Genomic DNA, 18,198 nt, shown 5'->3' on the forward strand with positions numbered 1-18,198 from the left:
CTCTTGCCCATTTCTCATGTTGCTTGTTTCCTAATGGTTGAGCCGGAAGAGTTCTGTATGTGTCTGGATAACAGCTCTTTAGATGTCTTCTGCGAATGTTTTCGCTCAGTCTGTGCCTTGTCTTCTCATCCTCTTGAGACTTAGGTTTATTTAAATATCAAAGTTAATCACAGTCAGTTTTCTTTTTTGATGATCAATTGTCCACAGCTGGCTGCCGGGTTGCTGGGCACGTGGCATTTCCTTGCTTTTGGCACCGGCTGGTCTTCCTCTGCCGCAGATCGGGCATCAGTGTTGTTGATCTTTTCAAAGACCCAGGCCTGGCACGGAAGGGCTGCCAGTCTGCAGGGCAGGGCTCTCACTGCACACACAGTCACACAGCGACAGGAGCTGGGTGGGGGCGGCGAGGGGATGGTTTGAGATCTTGTTCTGTAAAAGGGCTTCCTAATGACAGTTTGGACTCCTTAGAGTTTATCTTAAAGATATTTTTACTGATTTTAGAGTGAGAAAGGGAGGAAGAGGAAGAGAGAGAGAGAAACACTGATGTTGTTGGTCCACATCTTCGTGCACTCATTGGTTGACTGTTGTATGTGCCCTGTCTGGGGATCGAATCGATAACTTTGGCGCATCGGAACGACACTCTAACCAGCTGAGCTGCCCGGCCAGGGCGTAGAGTTCATCCAGTGCTTGGATTTGACGGTGGATTACAGTCACCAAGTTTCCAGGAAAACCTTGACAGATAGTTTTCATAGGAAAAGTGATGGGAGCCTATGGCCCTGGGACTCCGCCTCGGGCCCTGCCTTTCCTCGTGCGGAGGAAGTTACACCATGGTTGGGCGAGGCTGTCGGCATCGGGCGCTGCAGGCTGGGGAGGGTTCAGGAGCGGCATGGCTCCCGTGGTTAACGTGTGGACCTCACGTTTTTAACAGGAACAAGGCCTGGGCGGGCGCCCAGCTCGCGTGGGAGCGGGGCAGTGTGCTGGTGTTTCTGCCAGGTGAGTGCCAGCCTTCGGGCTGGGATGGCAGCGCCAGGAGAGGTGTCCTCTCTGTCTCTCTCCTTAAATATGTTTTTAAAAAAATAGATTTGAGAGAGAGAGGAAGGGAGGAGAGAGAGACAGAAACAGCAAGGATGAGAGAATCATTGATTGACTGCCTCCTGCACGCCCCCACGGGGGTCGAGCCCACGACCCAGACAGTGCCCCGACTGGGAATGGGACCCTGACCTCCTTGTCCATGGGTTGATGCTCAGTCGCAGAGCCACACTGGCCAGGCCGCCTTCACTATTTTAATGTTAATGTTGTAGAGTAAGAGCATTTAATACTTTCTAGCCACTATTTTGTGGCTGTAAAATTTTCTATGCTCATTGTAGAAAATTAGGTAATGAGTGGAGCGGGGTGGGGGGGGGGCGGAGAAGAGTAGCTGCCTCGCGCACAGCCGTCTGGCAGCACTGCAGGGGGCTCCCGGGGGGCAGGGACGGGCGGGGGAAGCGGGGGTCCAGGTGTTTCCACCTGTGTTTCCAGCGTCTGGACTCGGTGCTGCTGTGCGTTCGCACTGTTGCGAGGTGGGGGTAACGAGGAGATACAGTGAATGGGGAGGCCTCTTGGAGAGAGACGTGCTCGTCACCAGAGGGCGCTCTCCAGCACTGAACACCCATCTCTTTCTTGCCCCCCTTTACGCCCCAGGTCTGAGTGAAATAAACTACATGCACGAGCTCCTCACAAACATGATCCAGAAAAGGTGTGTGAACGACACCCAGTCCTCATCAGCACGTGCCGGCTTCGGCCTGAAATGATGAACCGAGCGCAGTGAGCACAGCCCCTGGTGTGAGCCCATCCCTGTGCTCATGGCCGTGTCCCTCCCCCCAGGCTGCAGGTCTACCCCCTGCACTCGAGCGTGACTCTGGAGGAGCAGAACAACGTGTTCCTGAGCCCGGTGCCCGGCTATAGGAAGGTGGGCGTGGGGCCCGGGGGCACTGCAGCCCCTGTGCTGGGGTGTCGGGGTGGAGGCAGCTCAGCCACAGACTCGCGCGAGCCTGGTGAGCCGGCCGGCACGTCTTGTCTTTGGCTTTTGGTCAGTTTGCCAGGGTTTCATTTCCTCGGTCACGTCTCAGAGCGCGGACCGTCCTGTGTCCCTGGCACTGCTCAGGTGACGTTGGTGAGCGCCTCCTGGTTCCTTTCATCGCAGCCTGTGCCTGAGCGAGGGTGGTCCCATTGCGGCCCAACAGAGCTGCTGTGGTGGGTGGGGCCTGGCTCCAGTCGGAGCCTCCAGGGCAGCGGGACCTCGCTGGCACCCAGGGCCACTGCTCACAGCCCTTCCATCTGTCGGGTTCCCCCTGGCACGGCCTGGCCCCTGACAATGACCCTCCTGGAGGAGGAGGTGCTACGCTGAGGCGAAGGGTTTGGAACGTGGGCCTGGGCAGGTGACGTGGGTCTCGCCTGCAGCTGTGTGATGAGCAAACCACTGCTCTAGCCTGCATGGTACGTTTGAAGCCGAGTCAGTCACATCCGCGGCAGAGCTGTCAGGAAGGCCAGTTAGGGTGACAGGTGCCCGCTTACAGGGGGTGCCTCCGACGCGCAGGCGGGTGTCCTGCAGAGGGCGCTGCACTGCGACGCGGCTGCTCCCTGACCGGGCTCCCGCTGTGGCCTGAGCTTTCCCAGCGCCAACTCGGTGACCTCGCAGGGCTTCCCCGCAGCGTGAGTGCGTGGTGCCATCATCTCCATTTTATCCACGAGGAAACCAGGCAGTGCCGCCGAGTCCCACGCTGTGGAGCGGAGCTGGGGTCCAAGGCAGGCCAGCTGTTGAGGCCCCACGACACTGGCTCCTCCTCCCCAGCCCAGGCCCTTGGTCAAGTGCGATGTGGATAAAAGAGGCACACGATGCCTTTCAGAGACTTGAGCCCAGTGTTTGCAAAGCTTGTAAACGCTGTTTGAGTTTGAGTTTGTTAACCTTGATGATTTCCTGGTCAGTAAGCACGCGGGTCCTTCCTTGCTGTTTGGTAGATCATTTTGTCCACCAACATTGCGGAGAGCTCGGTCACCGTGCCGGACGTCAAGTACGGTAAGACCTGCGTCCGCACCGAGGGGTTTCGGGAAGCCTCTGAGGAGGGCGTGGGAGCAGGACTTGAGCTGCAGGGGAGCGACTGTGGGAAGATGGGGTTCTGGCCCAGGATGGCCCCAGGAGCAGCAGGAAGGTGTGAGGCCAGGACAGGGTGGGTGGGTTGTGTTTGTGCGGGGGTGGGGGTGGGGGTGGGGGAGCTGGGGAAGAGCAGGAAACAAGTCTTTGTTCTCATGAGACATTGAGGGAGGAGGAGGGGACAGGACGCTGGCTGACAGCACTCCTGACATGTGGCAGAGGGAGCCGAGGGGCCAAGGAGACGAGAGCTCACGCCCTGCCAGGGCCCCGGGCGGCCTCGCTGAGTGACAAGGTCAAGATAGAGGGCGCGGTGTACCCCTGGCCTTGGGCAGGCGCTGGGAGGACAGCGGTGCCTCGAGGAGCTCTGGCGGTCTCCGCATCCTCGGGGCTCAGAGGCCCGGCCTCAGGGAGAGTGAGGAGGGAGAGGGCGCCCGAGGCTTGAGGGCAGCCATCGAACAAGATGGAGTGGACGGGGGTCTCTGTGGGCCCCGCGCAGCTGGTGACCAGGAGGTGAAGGGACCGGCAGCCTGCTGGCCTCTGGCCACTTGGCCCAAGTGTGGGAACAGCTGTCACTGAGCAGGGCTGGGCCTGGCCCGACGGGTAGAGTGAAGGCCAAGGGCGCAGGCGCTCGAGGGCAGGGAGGGCAGACTGCGCTTTGGGCAGAATGAGTGAGGCCCTAAAGCAGTGATTCCCAAAATGGGCGCCACCGCCCCCCGGTGGGCGCTGCAGCGATCCAAGGGGGCGGTGATGGCCACAGGTGCATTTGGGGGCGATGAGTAACTGCTATTAAAATTTAAAAAAAATTAATTTCCAGGGGCTGAGTAATATTTTTTCTGGAAAGGGGGCGGTAGGCCAAATAAGTTTGGGAACCACTGCCCTAAAGGGACGGGGGTGGGGGGCAGGTCCTCACGGGACAGATGGGTTGAGAGCGACGGTGCGTTGAGTGGAGGGAAGGAGGAGGAGGAGTGGTGGGGGCTGGCTGGGAGGACGGGACCAGGCCCCAGGCTCAGTGCCTGCCTCGGAGACGCCCTTCTGTAGCGGACAGGAGGGTCTGCCCAAGGAGTGGCAGGGGCTCTGTCACCTGGGCCACGGGCGAGGACATGGCGCACAGAGAGGCCTGGCAGCTCCCTGCCCCGAGCTGGGCTCCTCCGGTGCCAGGTGGGCTGCAGGGGCCTGTCCTTTCTGCCCCACGACCCGGTTCTTGGAGGCAGGGCCTGCCCCCAGCTCTGCCCTCGCTGTGCGCTGTGATCGGCAGTCCCTCTCACTGCCTCGTGCTCACACTCCTCTCTTTACATGGCAGTTATAGACTTTTGTTTGACTAGAACTCTGGTTTGTGACGAAGACACGAATTATCAGAGTCTGCGCCTGAGCTGGGCTTCTAAGACCAGTTGTAACCAGAGGAAAGGTAAGCTTGGCCGCACGCCCTCCGACCCCTCAGACCTGCGCTTCCGCGCGCACTGGGCCCTCCCTCCTTCACTGGGCGACCCTGCGACCCTCGGGTTCATTGAGTTTGGTGACAGGCTGTGCGCACATGACGGGCGGGTCCGTCCACCACCAATGTCGCTGCGCAGAGAATTCGTGAACTCCGGGAGGAGCCGGAGCCAGGGGCTCGCTTTGTCAGCTGTTGGTGATCCTTCCTCTGACTCCTGATCTTTCTGCACTTCCTTCCTGAGCTGGCCCCACGGGGCCTGTGTTTGCTTGGATGTGCACAGGCGCTGGGGTGGGGGTGGGGGTGGGGCTGGGGCTGGGGTTTGGCCACAGTGGAGGCACAGCGTGATGTCCTCGGGGACCTGCTCGTGGTGTGGTGCCCACTATGCACAGGCCTGGCTCTGGTGTCCGTCCTTGTCCCCCAGCCACCCCGCCAGCGGGCCCACAGGGCACAGAGGAGCGACCTGCGCAGGCTGCCCTGGGAGGCGGGGCTGGGATTGGGCCCATGTCAGCCAGGCTCTGCCGTGACCCAGCCCGAGGGGCTCAGGGGAGAGGTCAGGTGGTCGTGAAAGTAAGGGCGTGGGACTGGCCCTCCTCGCTTTGGAAAGCCTCAGGTCGAGCCGCGTGTCAGGAGGTTAGCTGGCCTCCTGCATCTCCAGGGAAGTGCCGTCCCATGGGCCCGCCTCCTGCCTGGGTCGCTGGTGTTTCTGCGTGGGGTTCTGAGAGGTGTTGTCTGACCGGAGGCTCTGCTTTATGCTCGGTTTTCACACGTTCTGATCCAGGACGTGGTGGGCAAACCTCCCCATGGCGGGCAGTGCCTTCACCTGCACGGTCTCCAGAGAGGTCAGGCCACAGGGCAGCGGGCCTCTGTCGGGTTCTGCATGTTCTGTCGATCTGTCTGTCCCTCCACCCGGCACTGCCTTGCCCGCTGTTAGTGAGTCTCAATACAGAACACGCTTCCTCCCGCTGGCTCATCACCCGGTGTTCCAGCTCTCGCACGTGGCCTTCCCGTGGGTTTGAGAGTGAGTGTGTGCACATCCCTCAGAGGCGCCTGCATTCCTCTGTTCCTGCCCTCCCGTCAGCACGTGCTCTGCTCATGCAGACGCTGCCCTGGCCCGGGGGCCGCACCGAGTGCTGAGCTGCGCTTGGAGGGGTCTCGGTGGCCCTGCGTCTTGCGCTCGGTTTTCACACGTTCATCGTGTGCGGAGGCGCCATTGATCTTCTGATCATGTGTCCGGTGGCTTCGCTGAACTCACTAATTTGTTCCAGGAATTGTTTCTGTTTTTGTTTCTTGTCATTATCTTGGATTTTTCTGCTCAGAAAGTCTTGTCATTGGCAGATGAGATGGGGGTGGGGTTGTGGAGGTCTGGACTCCCCACACAACCTCCTGGTACGGGAACTACTGGGGAAGGGTGGGGTGCCAGGGGGCATGGCAGACGGCAGACTCCCCCCCCCCCCCCCCACCTTGTGGGGCTGCATGCCCCAGGAAGGAGCACCTGCTGGCTGCCCCTGCTGTTTAAAGGCTGGGCATCAATGCAGGCGGCACACCCTCCCCCCTCCTTGGGAGAGTTTACGGTTTGGGGGTACATCCTCAGCAGTACAGATGCTCAGTGGTGACCCCCCCCACCTGGTCCCGAGCTCCGCGTGGACTTGCTCGTTCACTACGCAGTAGCTGGGGTAGGGGGGGGCGCCTTGAGGAGGAGGCAGGATGCAGAGGACCAAGTGGCCGCCTCCTGCACACGCCTTCCCTTTGGGGAGGCTGTTTTCTGGGGGAGCTGTGCCCACTGGCTTGGTGCCTGTGTAGCGTGCACCACGCCCGGCAGGAGGCGTGGCCCGGAATGTGCTGCTTCCACACACGGGGCCACGGCTGCTGCTGTAGGAGCGCGGGCCTCACGCCAGGGTCCCCCGGTGGGGCCAGCGCTTCCCCGCGGGCAGGGTTGCTCAGCACTGCCCTCGCCCACAGTCTGTCTGGCCTGTCTGCTAGAAACACGGGGGTTCTCTCAGGGGTCAGGGGTCATTCTTGGTGTCTGCTGACATTGACGGGACTCATGCACGTGGCCTCTGAATGTCTCCCGTGCAGGCCGTGCTGGGCGCGTGTCTAAAGGCTACTGTTACCGCCTGGTGCACAGGGACTTCTGGGACAACGCCATCCCTGACCACGTCATCCCGGAGATGTTGGTAATACGCTGGGGTCAATTTCAGAGTTCACTTCCTATAGACAGTTTTACGGGACAGTCTAAGTCAGCAGTCACCAACTTTTCGGACCTCATGGACCACCAGTAGTCCGCGGGCCACCGGTTGGCGACCGCTGCTCTAAGTGATGTGACTTAGATTCCGTAAAACTCCTCGTCTGCTCGCTACTGAGCGGGTGTCCGCGGGCTCCGCCCTCCTCAGTGAGGCAGCGCGGGCAGGCGGTGTGCTCTGCTCCCCTCCCCCTCCTGCTCGCTCTCTTCCCTTCTGTGTCTTTCCCCCTTCCTCTCCCTCCTTCCCCTTCCCGGCCCGCCTCCCCCAAGGACTTGACTTAGTTCCAGGACCACATTGAATGCACGCTTGTCCTCTTCAGCGTTGTCCCTTAGGCAGCACGATCTTGAAGGTGAAGCTACTGGACATGGGGGAGCCCAGGGCTCTGCTGGCCACGGCCCTGTCCCCGCCGAGCCTTGGTGACATCGAGCGCACCATCCTGCTGCTGAAGGAGGTAGGCCGCTCGCTCGGCGCACGGGCGGGGAGCGGGCTTCATGCTGCGGCGGCTTTAAGACATTTTGTCATGAATGTTCAGCATTTGCTTTAAAAAGCCCGTGTAGCGACGAAGCACTGACTTCGATCCCAACAAGGCTTGTCTTGCACAGCCGCATTGCTTCCCCTCCCCGCACCTGGCGCCCACTCGCCTCCCAGGGCCGAGGAGCTCTGAGATGAGGAGCGCTGACCCTTGAGCGGTTCTCACCTCTGTCTTCATGTAACACGCCAGGTGGCGTGTCCATCCTGTGAGGGCTGTGCAGGTCGTGTCTGCAGGCTACGGCCTGCTGCCCGGGTTTGTGGGACAGCCATCTGGTTTCCATGGCCTGTGCACCCCTCTGGCCCGGCCCCTCCATTCTAGCTGCCCCCCTCCCCCATGGCTGGGAGCTCCGACTCCACCCCCTCGGCTGTGCTCTGGCCACTGGCAGCCTGGGCCTGCTGCCGGCCGGCCAATGCACCCCTTTCCTGTTCCTTGTGGGGCTCCGCCCTCCAAGCCGGAGGTGCCTCTGGTGTTTTGCCTTCATTTAATACCTGCTTGGGTTTCTGTGAAACACACTTAGTCGAGCGAAGGCAGTCTTTTCTGCACGCAGGTCACATGCTTCGCTGGGAGTGGCCAGCGTGACTGAGCGGGTAGTGCGCTAGTGCAGTGCAGCCCGCTGCCGCACTGGGAGTTCCGGGGGCGTCTGTGGGGCTGCCTGGGGGTGGTCACCCTCTCTGAAGTCGCAGGTGTGCTCTGAGTTCCCAGCCAAGCTGTCCGTGTCCCTGTGCTCCCGGCTTCCACGGTGGGCAGGTGCCTTAGGGCCTTGGTTCACCGAACCCTCTTCACTTTGGGTCTCACCTCCTGCCGTGAGGAAGCGTCAGGCAGGCTGGCTCACTCGCTCACGTCCATGCAGGTGGGCGCGCTGGCCGTCAGCGGGCAGAGGGAGGACGAGAACCCGCACGACGGCGAGCTGACGTTCTTGGGGCGAGTGCTGGCTCAGCTGCCGGTCAACGAGCAGCTCGGCAAGCTCATCGTGCTGGGCCACGTGTTCGGGTGCCTGGATGAGTGTCTCATCATAGGTGAGTGAGGGCGTGGGCTGCGCCGGCGCCGGGACCTCCCCTCTGACATCCTGTGGTTTCTCTTGCCAGCGGCAGCGCTGTCTTTGAAGAATTTTTTTGCGATGCCTTTTAGACAGCACCTGGACGGGTACAGGTGGGTAACATTCCTATTGGGAACAGCTGCTTGGTCTTGCTGGTATCGATGACCTTGCGTGTTATTCGTTGTAGGAACAAGGTGTATTTCTCTGGCAATAGTAAGAGCGACTGCATCGCGCTGGTCGAGGCATTTAAAGTAAGTTCTCTGGCCAGGTTGGCGTGGCTCATTGGTAGAGCATTGACCTATGAACCAGGAGGTCACGGTTCAATTCCCAGTCAGGGCACATGCCCAGGTTGCAGTCTCAATCCCCAGTGTGGGGCGTGCAGGAGGCAGCCGATCCATGATTCTCTCATCATTGATGTTTCTCTCTCTCTCTCTCTCTCCCTCTCCCTTCCTCTCTCTCTGAAATCAATAAAAATACATAAAAAAATAAAATGTTGGAGGAAGTGGGTGGGGGTGGGAGTCCAGTGTTATGAAGTTGATTGAAGAATTAAACTTGTAAACTTTCTGTGGTCCAACTGTGTTGAAAATGAACGTGTAGAAAGCAATTTGAGTTGTCAGTGAAGCATTTTGAAAGTTGGGTCCTTTCCTTTCAGACCTGGCAGTCCTGCAGGCAGAGAGGGGAGCTGCGGCATCCAAAGGTAGGCGCTCCCGGGGCGCTGGGGCCCCGAGGCGTTGTGAGACGTGGAGCCTGAGCCTGAGCCAGGCCACTGCACTCCCTCCGCTGGCGCAGGCCGCGCACAGCCCGGCGGTCCTGCCTGAGCAGTAGTGACCCTCGGAGTGTCTGGAGCCTCTCCCTGGGGTGCTCGGTACTGGTGGGGATGCGCGTGGACCCAGCTCCACTCAGAACCCGAGGCCTGTCTTTGGCTGTTCTTAGATAACGGGCTTAGAAGAACCCGGCCTGACAGTGCCCGCCCTTCCTGGCCAGGTTTGGTTGTGGGCCGGCCAGGTTCAGGCCTGTAGGCAGTGTGTGTGCTTCCATCTGCCGCGCTCAGCCGTGTCCTCCCGCTCACCGAGCTCCCGCTAGAGCAGCGGTTCTCAACCTGTGGGTCGTGACCCCTTTGGTGGTCGAACGACCCTTTCACAGGGGTCGCCTAAGACCATTCTGCATATCAGATATTTGCATTACGATTCATAACAGTAGCAACATGACAGTTATGAGGTAGCAACGAAAATAATTTTATGGTTGGGTCACAACATGAGGAACTGTATTTAAGGGCCAGGAGGTTGAGAACCACTGTGCTAGAGGGTCAGCAGGTGGTTTCTCTGTTGCCTGGACTCTTGCTGGATGAGATGTGTGTTATGGGAGCCAGATTAGCTCCAATTTGCTGCAGTGATACGAGTATTGTGCTTTTATGTGTTTAAAGGATGAACTTGACTGGGGACGGCTAAATTACATTCAAATCAAGAGAATTAGAGAGGTAAGTGGTGGTCCCCAGGGCAGTAATGGGTATTCCAAGAGGCACATCCTGTTCCAGCCTGAGTAGAATTCACATGTGCGTGTTACATAGAAACGTGTTTACGTAAGATAAGGACACACTTTACGTAGCCTGCTGTTACTTACATGTAAGTGTGTAACACACAGTGCAGCTACATCGAGTTGTCCTTGTCCTGTCCTCTCAGAGGTGGTGGCTCCTCTGTCTCATTCCGGGTGTTGGGTCCCTGTGTCGTCTCTGTTTCTTGATTGGATTGTGTGCTGGGGCGGGGGGTGGGGGGTCCCCAAGGCCACCCTCGGGTTCAGCGATTGGCTAGAAAGACAGAGCTCAGACCAGCTGTTTGTTATGCGTGTGGCTGAGGGTTACTACAGCTGCAGGGGCAGAATAGAGTCAGCGCAGGTCCAAGGCCCGGGGAGGAGCCAGCAGGGACCAGGCACAAGGCCCCGTTGGCTCCCAGGAGTCATGGGCACGATTGGTTCTCCCCGCAGTGACTTGTTCACCAAGGCCAAGTCCTGCTGCCCCGGGTCTTATCGGGGCTGGGCTAGGTGGGCGTGGGTGCCCGTGTGGCTGGTCTTAGCTACTTGGCAGCCCCTCCGAGGTCCCCGTGACTGCATGGCCCAGGGCCCTCTGCACAGAGGGCATGCGGCCTACAGCGCTGTGTCCAAGGCCTCAGCCAAACACGCTCACGAGGCGCATGGTCCAAGGGCTCCGGTCCGCGAGGAGCGGCCTGTCTGGACGTGTGGGGCGTGGACACCGGGCCTGCTGAGTCCGGGCTGTGCCGCCCAGGGCACAGGCGCTTACCTGTTTGTTGTGTTTTCAGAGAACTTACTCTTTTGTGGTTTCTGTTTTGTTAATTCTTACTAGAGGGTATTTTTTCCATTGTTTTTTAGAAAGAGTGGGAGTGAGGGAGGGAGAGTTGGGGAGGGTGGAGAGAGAGAGAGAGAGAGAGAGAGAGAGAGATATCCATGTGAGAGAGACACCAATTGGTTGCCTCTCACACACACCCCGATGACCAGGGCCAGGGATTGAACCTGCAACCCAGGTACGTGCCCTTAACAGGGACACAGCCCTGAGACCCTCGGTGCCCTGGCGAGGCTCTAACCACTTGGGGCACCAGCGGCCGAGCTCGGAGGACGCACTCTCGGTTTGAATTCACTGCGTGGGTTTTGGGGGAGGGGCATGGGGAGGGCTTTCATGGGTTAATTTTGCTTTCTTGTTAATGCAGCGCCCATGTCTCTACTTACTGTTGTCTTCCCAGATGCGTGGTGAACTCCTTAGCACTGGGAGCGCCTGCGGCTGGGAGGGTGGTCCCGGTGGAGCTGCCCGCAGCGCTGGTCTCCCCTGACTCCCAATGCAGGGCTCTAGAAGAGTGCTGGGTTTCCAGGGCGAGGAGGTGGTTTAGAGCTTTTGTTCTGCTGCTGGCTTCTGAGTTTATTGCTTTTGGCCGAGTGAGTGACTTGCTTAATTTGACATTGATTTTTGATTAGAAAGGGTGCACATGACTGCAGCCTCCAGGAAGGCGTTCAGGAACTTGGAGACGCATGTACTGTGCGCTGGGCGTGGCCTTCCTGCTGCCCAGGCTTCCCCCCGTCCCTGCGGCTCTGTCTGTCTGTCTGTCCTTTCAGTTGTGTCTCCAGCGTGTGGCTTGTGTGGTGGTTGCTCTCTGTGACTGATTGAGGCAACTCTGGGGGAACTTCTTCATGATCAGCGCAGAGGGCCTGGAGCTGTGTTCTCACGAGGGTCGCTGTGCGCAAAGTGTTACTGCAGTGAGAGCTGTTCGGAGCGGCTGCTGGCCATTCAGCTTGTTTCAGTCACAAGAGCAGCCACCGTCATGCAGAGGTTTTGTGCTCAGATGACCTAAAGCAGAGGACCCGTCATGGCCATTTGCTCTTTTGAACCCTCCTGTCGATGGTGGTTGTGCGTTGGTGGTGGTTGCGCTGGTGTGCGTGTGGCGTGGGGATCGAGAGGTGCAGGAAGTGAGTGTCCGGCATTTCCTGTCCGTGCGGTGCTGAGCATCCCTCGTTCCTGATTAGTCAGCTCTCATGAGCCGCTGTGACAGCCGCGCCTCCCGGTGGACGGGTGCTCCGGGCGCTGCGGTGTCCCTGCTCTGCACACGCCGCCCCGAGACCGTGTTGCTGTCTGCGCAGGTGGCGGAGCTGTATGAGGAGCTGAAGAGCAGGATCTCACAGTTCAACATGAATGCGGGCTCCCGGCGGCCAGCCCTGGACCAGGAGTACACGCACAAGCAGCGGTTCATCCTGCAGGTGCGCGTGGCCCTCCCCACTGGGGCTGCCGCCCCGGCCCCTCTGCCTGCCAGGGTGTGTGGGCAGCACACTGCCAGCTGCCCAGGCCTGAGCCTGCGCTGCAGCTTCCGAGGAAACAAACCGCTTCCAGCATCGCTCAGCGCCTGCAGCCCTCACACGGAACAGCCTTGCAGCTCTGAGGCTGCGGGCTGATGAGCGGGTGGGAAAGAACCTACCACGACTGCGGGAGGGATTTTCCGGAAGATGGCGGAGCCCTTGCGCGGGGCCCAGGGCGTCTGTGCACTGGAAGTCAGCTGGGCGGCACTGGAAGGGGGTGTGGTCACTGAGGGGCCTTGCAGAGGGCTTTCCACGGGACCTGCGGGGCTGCTGCTCTGACCTCTGTGGCTGTGGGAGCCCGGCCAGTCCTGAGGCCGAGGGGGCGTCTGCCTGCTCACCCTCAAGCCCCCCCCGACCCCATCCCGGTTCAGCTCCCGCCCTCTGACCCTCGGTAAGAAGTGCTCTCGCTCCTAGGAGGCAGGTCGTCCTAGTTCACATCCGTTAGGCGAAGTGACCAGAATCGTGGCTTCCTGCTTGAGTAGGGGGTCTGGTTTTTATAAAACTCCCCTTCCGTTATCAGCGTTGCATCCTGGGAAGAGGGGACGCTGTAACCTGCTGCTGCATGGAAGTAAGTTTCTCCTCCAGGTGGTGTTGGCCGGCGCTTTCTATCCCAACTACTTCACCTTCGGGCAGCCCGACGAGGAGATGGCGGTGCGGGAGCTGGCCGGCAAAGACCCCAAGACGACCATCGTGGTAGGTGGGGGCGGGCCTTCCTGGGGAGAGCGGCCACGGAGGCCCCTGGGGCTCCATCCCAGCACGGCTGGCAGGAGTCGGTCTGAGTCCTCAGTGGGTGTCCTCACGCATGTGAGCCCCGCCGTCCTGCTCTCTTGCGGGCCTGGCCTTACAGCCCTGAGAAGCGTGTGCTCGGCTAGTGCCGACCGGGGCCCTTTTGAAGGTGTGGGCGCTTCTCCACTAGTTTAGGCACATTTCGTTCACCCTCGTCTTGTTTCACACAAACTGAGATGGTACTGGGTGGCCGCCAGCACTGCGGTCTGCGCCGTGTGTGCTTGAGGCCCTGCCACAGTTTCTGAGCTAGAAGGCGTGGCCAGAAGCAGCAGTGACCTCGGGGGTTTAGGTGACACTGACCGCCAGGCCAGCCCGTGAGGACACCTGCCGGCTAAGCCCTGTAGCTCAGGGTGACCGGTGGGAGCTGGGCTTCTGGACCTCGTGGTTCCACTGCCGCCTGCACCTAACGGTGCAGCCTGGTGTGTGGCGCGCACGCGGCTTTCCGCTCTTCTTGGTGACGTTGGCTGTTGCCACTCATAGGGAGGACATAGGCAGAAGTGGAGGATGTGGACGGAGCTGGTGCTCAGCAAGGCGGCGAGCGCCTGGGAGGGATGCTCATCCCACAGGGGCAGTCGCTGGCTGTTGGGGGGCCAGGCCTCCTGAGGCTTCGCCACAGCCCTTCCTGTGGTCCCCTCACCAGGGCGCCAGGGGTGGGGGGCCTTTTGCCCCCACCATGCCTGCGGAGCCCCAGCTGCCTTCCTGCGCACAGCGTGAGCACCTGCGTCTCCTTGGCGCTTCCTGAAGGTGGGATTCGTCATCCCCCGCTCTTGGTGCTGTGCGTGCTGAGTCCTAGGGGCACCCCCTAACTTGCTTCTGGACATCCCACGGGGCAGGGTGTGGGCTCAGGGTGTGGGCTCAGGGTGTGGAGCGGGGGAGGGCCGTGGTACACGGGACCTGGTCGCAGCCAGAGCAGCGGGGACGCCCCCGAGCAACCGTAACCTCCCTGTGGGCGTCGGGGCTGATTTAGGCGAGAGTTAGCCTTTGTGTAACATACTTATTGCTGAATTTAGTTGCCGTTAAGTCACTAGTGTTGCGTGCTCCTGGCCGTGGAGTCTGCGTCGGGGCAGCGACAGGAGCAGGACGTGAGCCCCGCGTCAGGCTCTGGCCTGGCCGTGCTCTGAGGGGCCGTGTGCTTGCAGCTGAAGCACACGCCCCCCTACGGCTTCCTCTACCACAAGCAGCTGCAGTCCCTCTTCCGGCAGTGCGGCCAGGTCAAGTCCATCGTGTTCGACGGCGCCAAGTGAGTCCTGGGCTCCTGTCACCACTGCAGTGATGGAGGAGCGTCAGTGGTCTCCACGGTTACAGTGCTGGCTGGCACCACGTGGCGTGGACGTGGGCCTTTGTATGGGTGGGTGGGAGATGCACATGGTCAGCCCCTTTCAGGAGTTGGGTGGGGGTGGGGGCGGGCGGTGAAGGGGCCACAGGCGGGGACAGTGAGAGGAAGGTCCCAGAGGTTCCTCTGCGGAGGACTGGAGCAGGCCCCCCGCTCCCGTGAGGGCCCGCTGGGCTGCCTGCCCTTGGCGCACTGCCCTCCGGCACGGGCGTCCCTCACGCCGTGGCAGTCGTGGGGGGAATATGTTCATCTGGGCATTTGACATTCACCAGCCCATGTGCTTGAAGGAGGTGTAGGGCAGGTGCCCTGCAGCCTGACCCCCAGGTGGGTGGGGGAGGGGCAGCTGCCACTCTGCTGGGTGATAGCTTGGTGTCTGGAGGGAGGCCACCAAGACCTCCTGCTCGTGTGTGGTTTCCTCTTGTCTGTGGTTCATTTCACAATAAAATAGAAAGGAAGCCCAAACCTGCCGTTCTGTTCTAACCATGAACATAGATATTTCTTGCCTGAAAGTTCCGTCTGCATCTTCTATAGGAGGATCCCTGATGTCAGTGAAGTGACATGTCACTGTCGTGGCCACTTCTCTCGGTGAGGGAGGGGCACTGGTGTCCTGAGGAGAGGTGTGACTGAGCATCTCTCACCTGAGAGAAGTTCATGCACTCAGGTGCTTTCCCAGGTGCCGGGTAACTTTATTTTTATTTACTTATTTATATTTTGTAATCCTCATCCGAGGATATTTTTTCCATTGACTTTTAGAGAGAATGGAAGGGAGAGGAGGAGACAGAGAGAAACATCGATGTGAGAGACACATTGATTGGTTGCCTCCTGCGTGCCCCCGACCAGGGCCCGCGCCCCTGACCAGGGCCGGGAGCCTGCAACCGAGGTACATGCCCCTGACCGGAATCAAACCCGGGACCCTTCAGTCCGCAGGCCGACGCTCTGTCTACTGAGCCAGGCCGACCAGGGCGGTAACTTTACTTTAATTGCCTTGCGGAACAGAGCCTTCGTGGAGTTTTCCCGGAACCCAACCGAGAGGTTCAAGGTCCTGCCTGCGGTGTACATGGCGGTGAAGATGTCTCAGCTCAAGGTGGCCCTGGAGCTCAGCGTGCACTCGGCAGAGGAGATCGAGGGCCGGGTGCAGGGGGGCGCCGTGTCCAGGCTCAGGAGCACCAGGTACTGCAGGGGAGGGCCAGGCTCTGCCCACGCCTCCACATGCCCCAGTTTCCTTACAAGGCCAGCCTCGCTCACGCTCCTACCGGAAGCACTGCCTGCGAATCCTGCCTCCTCGTCTCCTGGTGTGTGCTGGGCACGTCACACGCCTCTCGGAGTCTCGGGGTTTCCATCTTCCCGTTTCACTGAGCAAGGTCAGGCTTAAGCGTGCTGGTGCGGTTCACGTGGGTTGTAGAGTGATCACCACACGCGGTTCACTGGCACCCGCCTCCCAGACACTTAGAGCAGAGGAAGCAGAAAACAGAAGGTCTTCTGGTGATGAGAACCGGGGTTCACTCCTAACACCTGTCCTGTCCGCTGGGGGCAGTGTGGACTGAGGGTCTGCAGTTGGACCTTCCTGTCCTCTGAGCACCTTCCTCCAATTTCCCTTCCCCGCCCCCTCCCGCCTCCCAGAACCACAAGTATGAGCTCTTTTTATTTTTTAAAATATGTTTTTATTGATTTCAGAGAGGGAGGGAAAGGGAGAGAGAAACATCAATGATGAGAGAATCATTGATCGGCTGCCTCTTGCACACCCCCCACCGGGGATCAAGCCTGCAACCGGGCATGGCCCTGACTGGGAATCGAACTGTGACCTCCTGATTCATAGGTCGACCTTCAACCACTGAGCCAGGCCGGTAGGGCCTGAGAGTTTTCTTTGTGCGTGTGGTCTTTGTTTTAGATGTCCCTTAGGGCGATGCCTTCAAGGTCCATCCACATTGTCTCAAATGATGAGACTCTCTTGTGTTTTATGGCTGAATAACATGCCACCCTTTCCCTACCCCCTCATCCACCAGCGGGCACGAGGGTCGTCTCCGTGCCCTGGCTGCTGGGAGCAGGGGCAGGTCTTGTTGTGAGTCAGTGTTTCCATGGCCTTGGCCTTGGCTAAAGGCACTGAAGAGGGACTGCTGGTCGCCAGGAACTCTGTGTGTGAATTTGAGGGCCTCCAGGCTGTGTCCCCGGCTGCCCGGTGTGGCCCCCGCAGTGCGCCGGGTCCCTGAGCCCCGTGCCCGCCCAGCACTCGGTTGGGGCCGTGTTGGTGCTTCCTCGGGGTGACGTGGCCACTCATCGAGGTTTGCTGGCATGGAGCGCCTTCTCCTGCGCCTGTCGGCTTTGCAGGCGTCTGTCCAGGCCCCTCCCATTCTGTAACCGGGCGGGCGTGTCCTTTTTGCTCCCTTGTCTGCTCTGTGGTAATGAACGACTAACCTTGCTTGCGCTCCCACTGCGTGCACTGCTGTGAAGTGGGCCACGCTGCTAGTGTGTGGCTGCGGGGGTGGCGGGGACGCGTTCAGCACTGGCCGGTTTAGATGGCGGGGTCCGAACCTCAGGCCCCTTTCTTCCTCGCCGTCCATCTCCTCTGTGAGCAAAGTGCGCTGTGCTCCGTTCTCAGCAGACAGCAGGCGGGCGGAGGGCCTCGGAGCACCTGGCTGCGTGCCCGCACAAGACAGCCCTGCCCTGGTGAGCGGGCTGCCCAGTGCCCAGGAGGGCGGGCTGCCCTGGGCTGGTGCCCGCCTGTGGCCCTTGCTGCTGGGCAGTGGCCGTCGAGCGCCTGAGCTCCCTTCTCTTGGCCCCCTGTACTCCATGCGGCGTCACGGTGCCGCTGGGCCCTGTTTGCACAGCCGTGGGAGGCCTCCTCCTCCATCATCTCCACTCGGAATGTTTCCTCCACCAGGAGCTGGAGCTGGTGAGGGCCGTGTGTGCCCTGAGCGCCATCGTGGGCTGCCGGGCCCAGGCATGGGGCGTGGTGGGCCTGGAACAAGGACCATCTGGTGGGTGCCTTTGCCTCAGCTGCTCGTAGTCAATAAGTGGGACTGGATCTGTTATAATCCTTCATTTTATGGTAAAAAGAAAAGCGTTAGGAAGGAAACTTTTATTTCCAACAAAGCTGTGTTTCATACTCTCCAGCATTAGGTCGCTGTCTTAAGCTCTGAGGGTGAGGCTCTTCCTGGTCTCCGGGAACCTGACCGCCTGGCCGCTGCCATGTTCTGGAGGCCCAGGCCGCTCCCCTCTGCACCTCTGGGCAACACGGCAGCCCTGCAGCTAGCCTGTAAGCTCCGACCGTGGACTGTATCCCTGAGGGCGTGTGGCCGTTCAGGAAGCAGCAGACACTCTCGCTGAGGGGACCAAGCCCGTCTCGGCGGGTGTTTGACGAGCGCGTTCTTGTCCCGCGGAGGCGGCGGGCTGGTCCGCAGTGCCGTCACCGCGCACACGCCTATTCTGTCACACTGGCCGGTGACTCCTCTCAACCCCGCGCAGGGTCAACGTGGACTTCCAGAAGCAGACGGTGGACCCTGTCCAGGTGTCCTTCAGCACGACAGGCAGGTCCCGGCTGGTCCCAGACCTCTTCCTCACTGTTGACGTCACGGAGGTAGGAGTCCCGCGAGCTTCCGCGCCTTCGTCAGAGTTGCCACGAGTGTCACGACGTGGTCCTCACACATCTTAGTCACCTGGGAGGGCGTGGCCGATGTGGCCGCACACAGAAGGAGCACAGGTCCATTCTCGACTCAGAGTGGAATTTTTAAATGTTACCTTTAAAACACTAAAAACCAGTTTTAGCCACAAGATACATGGAGAAGTGTTAATTGGAATAATAGTATATGCCTGGCCTGTACTATTTATGTCCGTTTACGTCAACACAGTTAGCGTCGGCGCCG

At 60.0% G+C, this 18,198-nt stretch overlaps 1 protein-coding gene across 1 annotated transcript in view; it reads left to right on the forward strand.

The window, feature by feature from the left end:
- TDRD9 (tudor domain containing 9) overlaps positions 1–18,198 on the forward strand; it is a 53,395-nt gene that overhangs the window by 24,944 nt on the left and 10,253 nt on the right. The window contains exons 9-25 of the mRNA XM_070411770.1: positions 926–990; positions 1,678–1,732; positions 1,861–1,945; positions 2,995–3,052; positions 4,428–4,532; positions 6,636–6,733; positions 7,119–7,250; positions 8,182–8,347; positions 8,417–8,480; positions 8,555–8,618; positions 9,020–9,064; positions 9,791–9,844; positions 12,007–12,123; positions 12,805–12,912; positions 14,145–14,245; positions 15,335–15,508; positions 17,801–17,912. Of these exons, the coding sequence (XP_070267871.1) occupies positions 926–990; positions 1,678–1,732; positions 1,861–1,945; positions 2,995–3,052; positions 4,428–4,532; positions 6,636–6,733; positions 7,119–7,250; positions 8,182–8,347; positions 8,417–8,480; positions 8,555–8,618; positions 9,020–9,064; positions 9,791–9,844; positions 12,007–12,123; positions 12,805–12,912; positions 14,145–14,245; positions 15,335–15,508; positions 17,801–17,912 (1,603 nt within the window). The remainder of the gene's footprint in view (positions 1–925; positions 991–1,677; positions 1,733–1,860; positions 1,946–2,994; positions 3,053–4,427; positions 4,533–6,635; positions 6,734–7,118; positions 7,251–8,181; positions 8,348–8,416; positions 8,481–8,554; positions 8,619–9,019; positions 9,065–9,790; positions 9,845–12,006; positions 12,124–12,804; positions 12,913–14,144; positions 14,246–15,334; positions 15,509–17,800; positions 17,913–18,198) is intronic.

The sequence above is a fragment of the Myotis yumanensis genome, unplaced genomic scaffold (assembly GCF_028538775.1).
Source record: "Myotis yumanensis isolate MYYU_CA2020_CCGP unplaced genomic scaffold, mMyoYum1.0.hap1 SCAF_1, whole genome shotgun sequence".
Lineage (NCBI taxonomy): Eukaryota > Metazoa > Chordata > Mammalia > Chiroptera > Vespertilionidae > Myotis > Myotis yumanensis.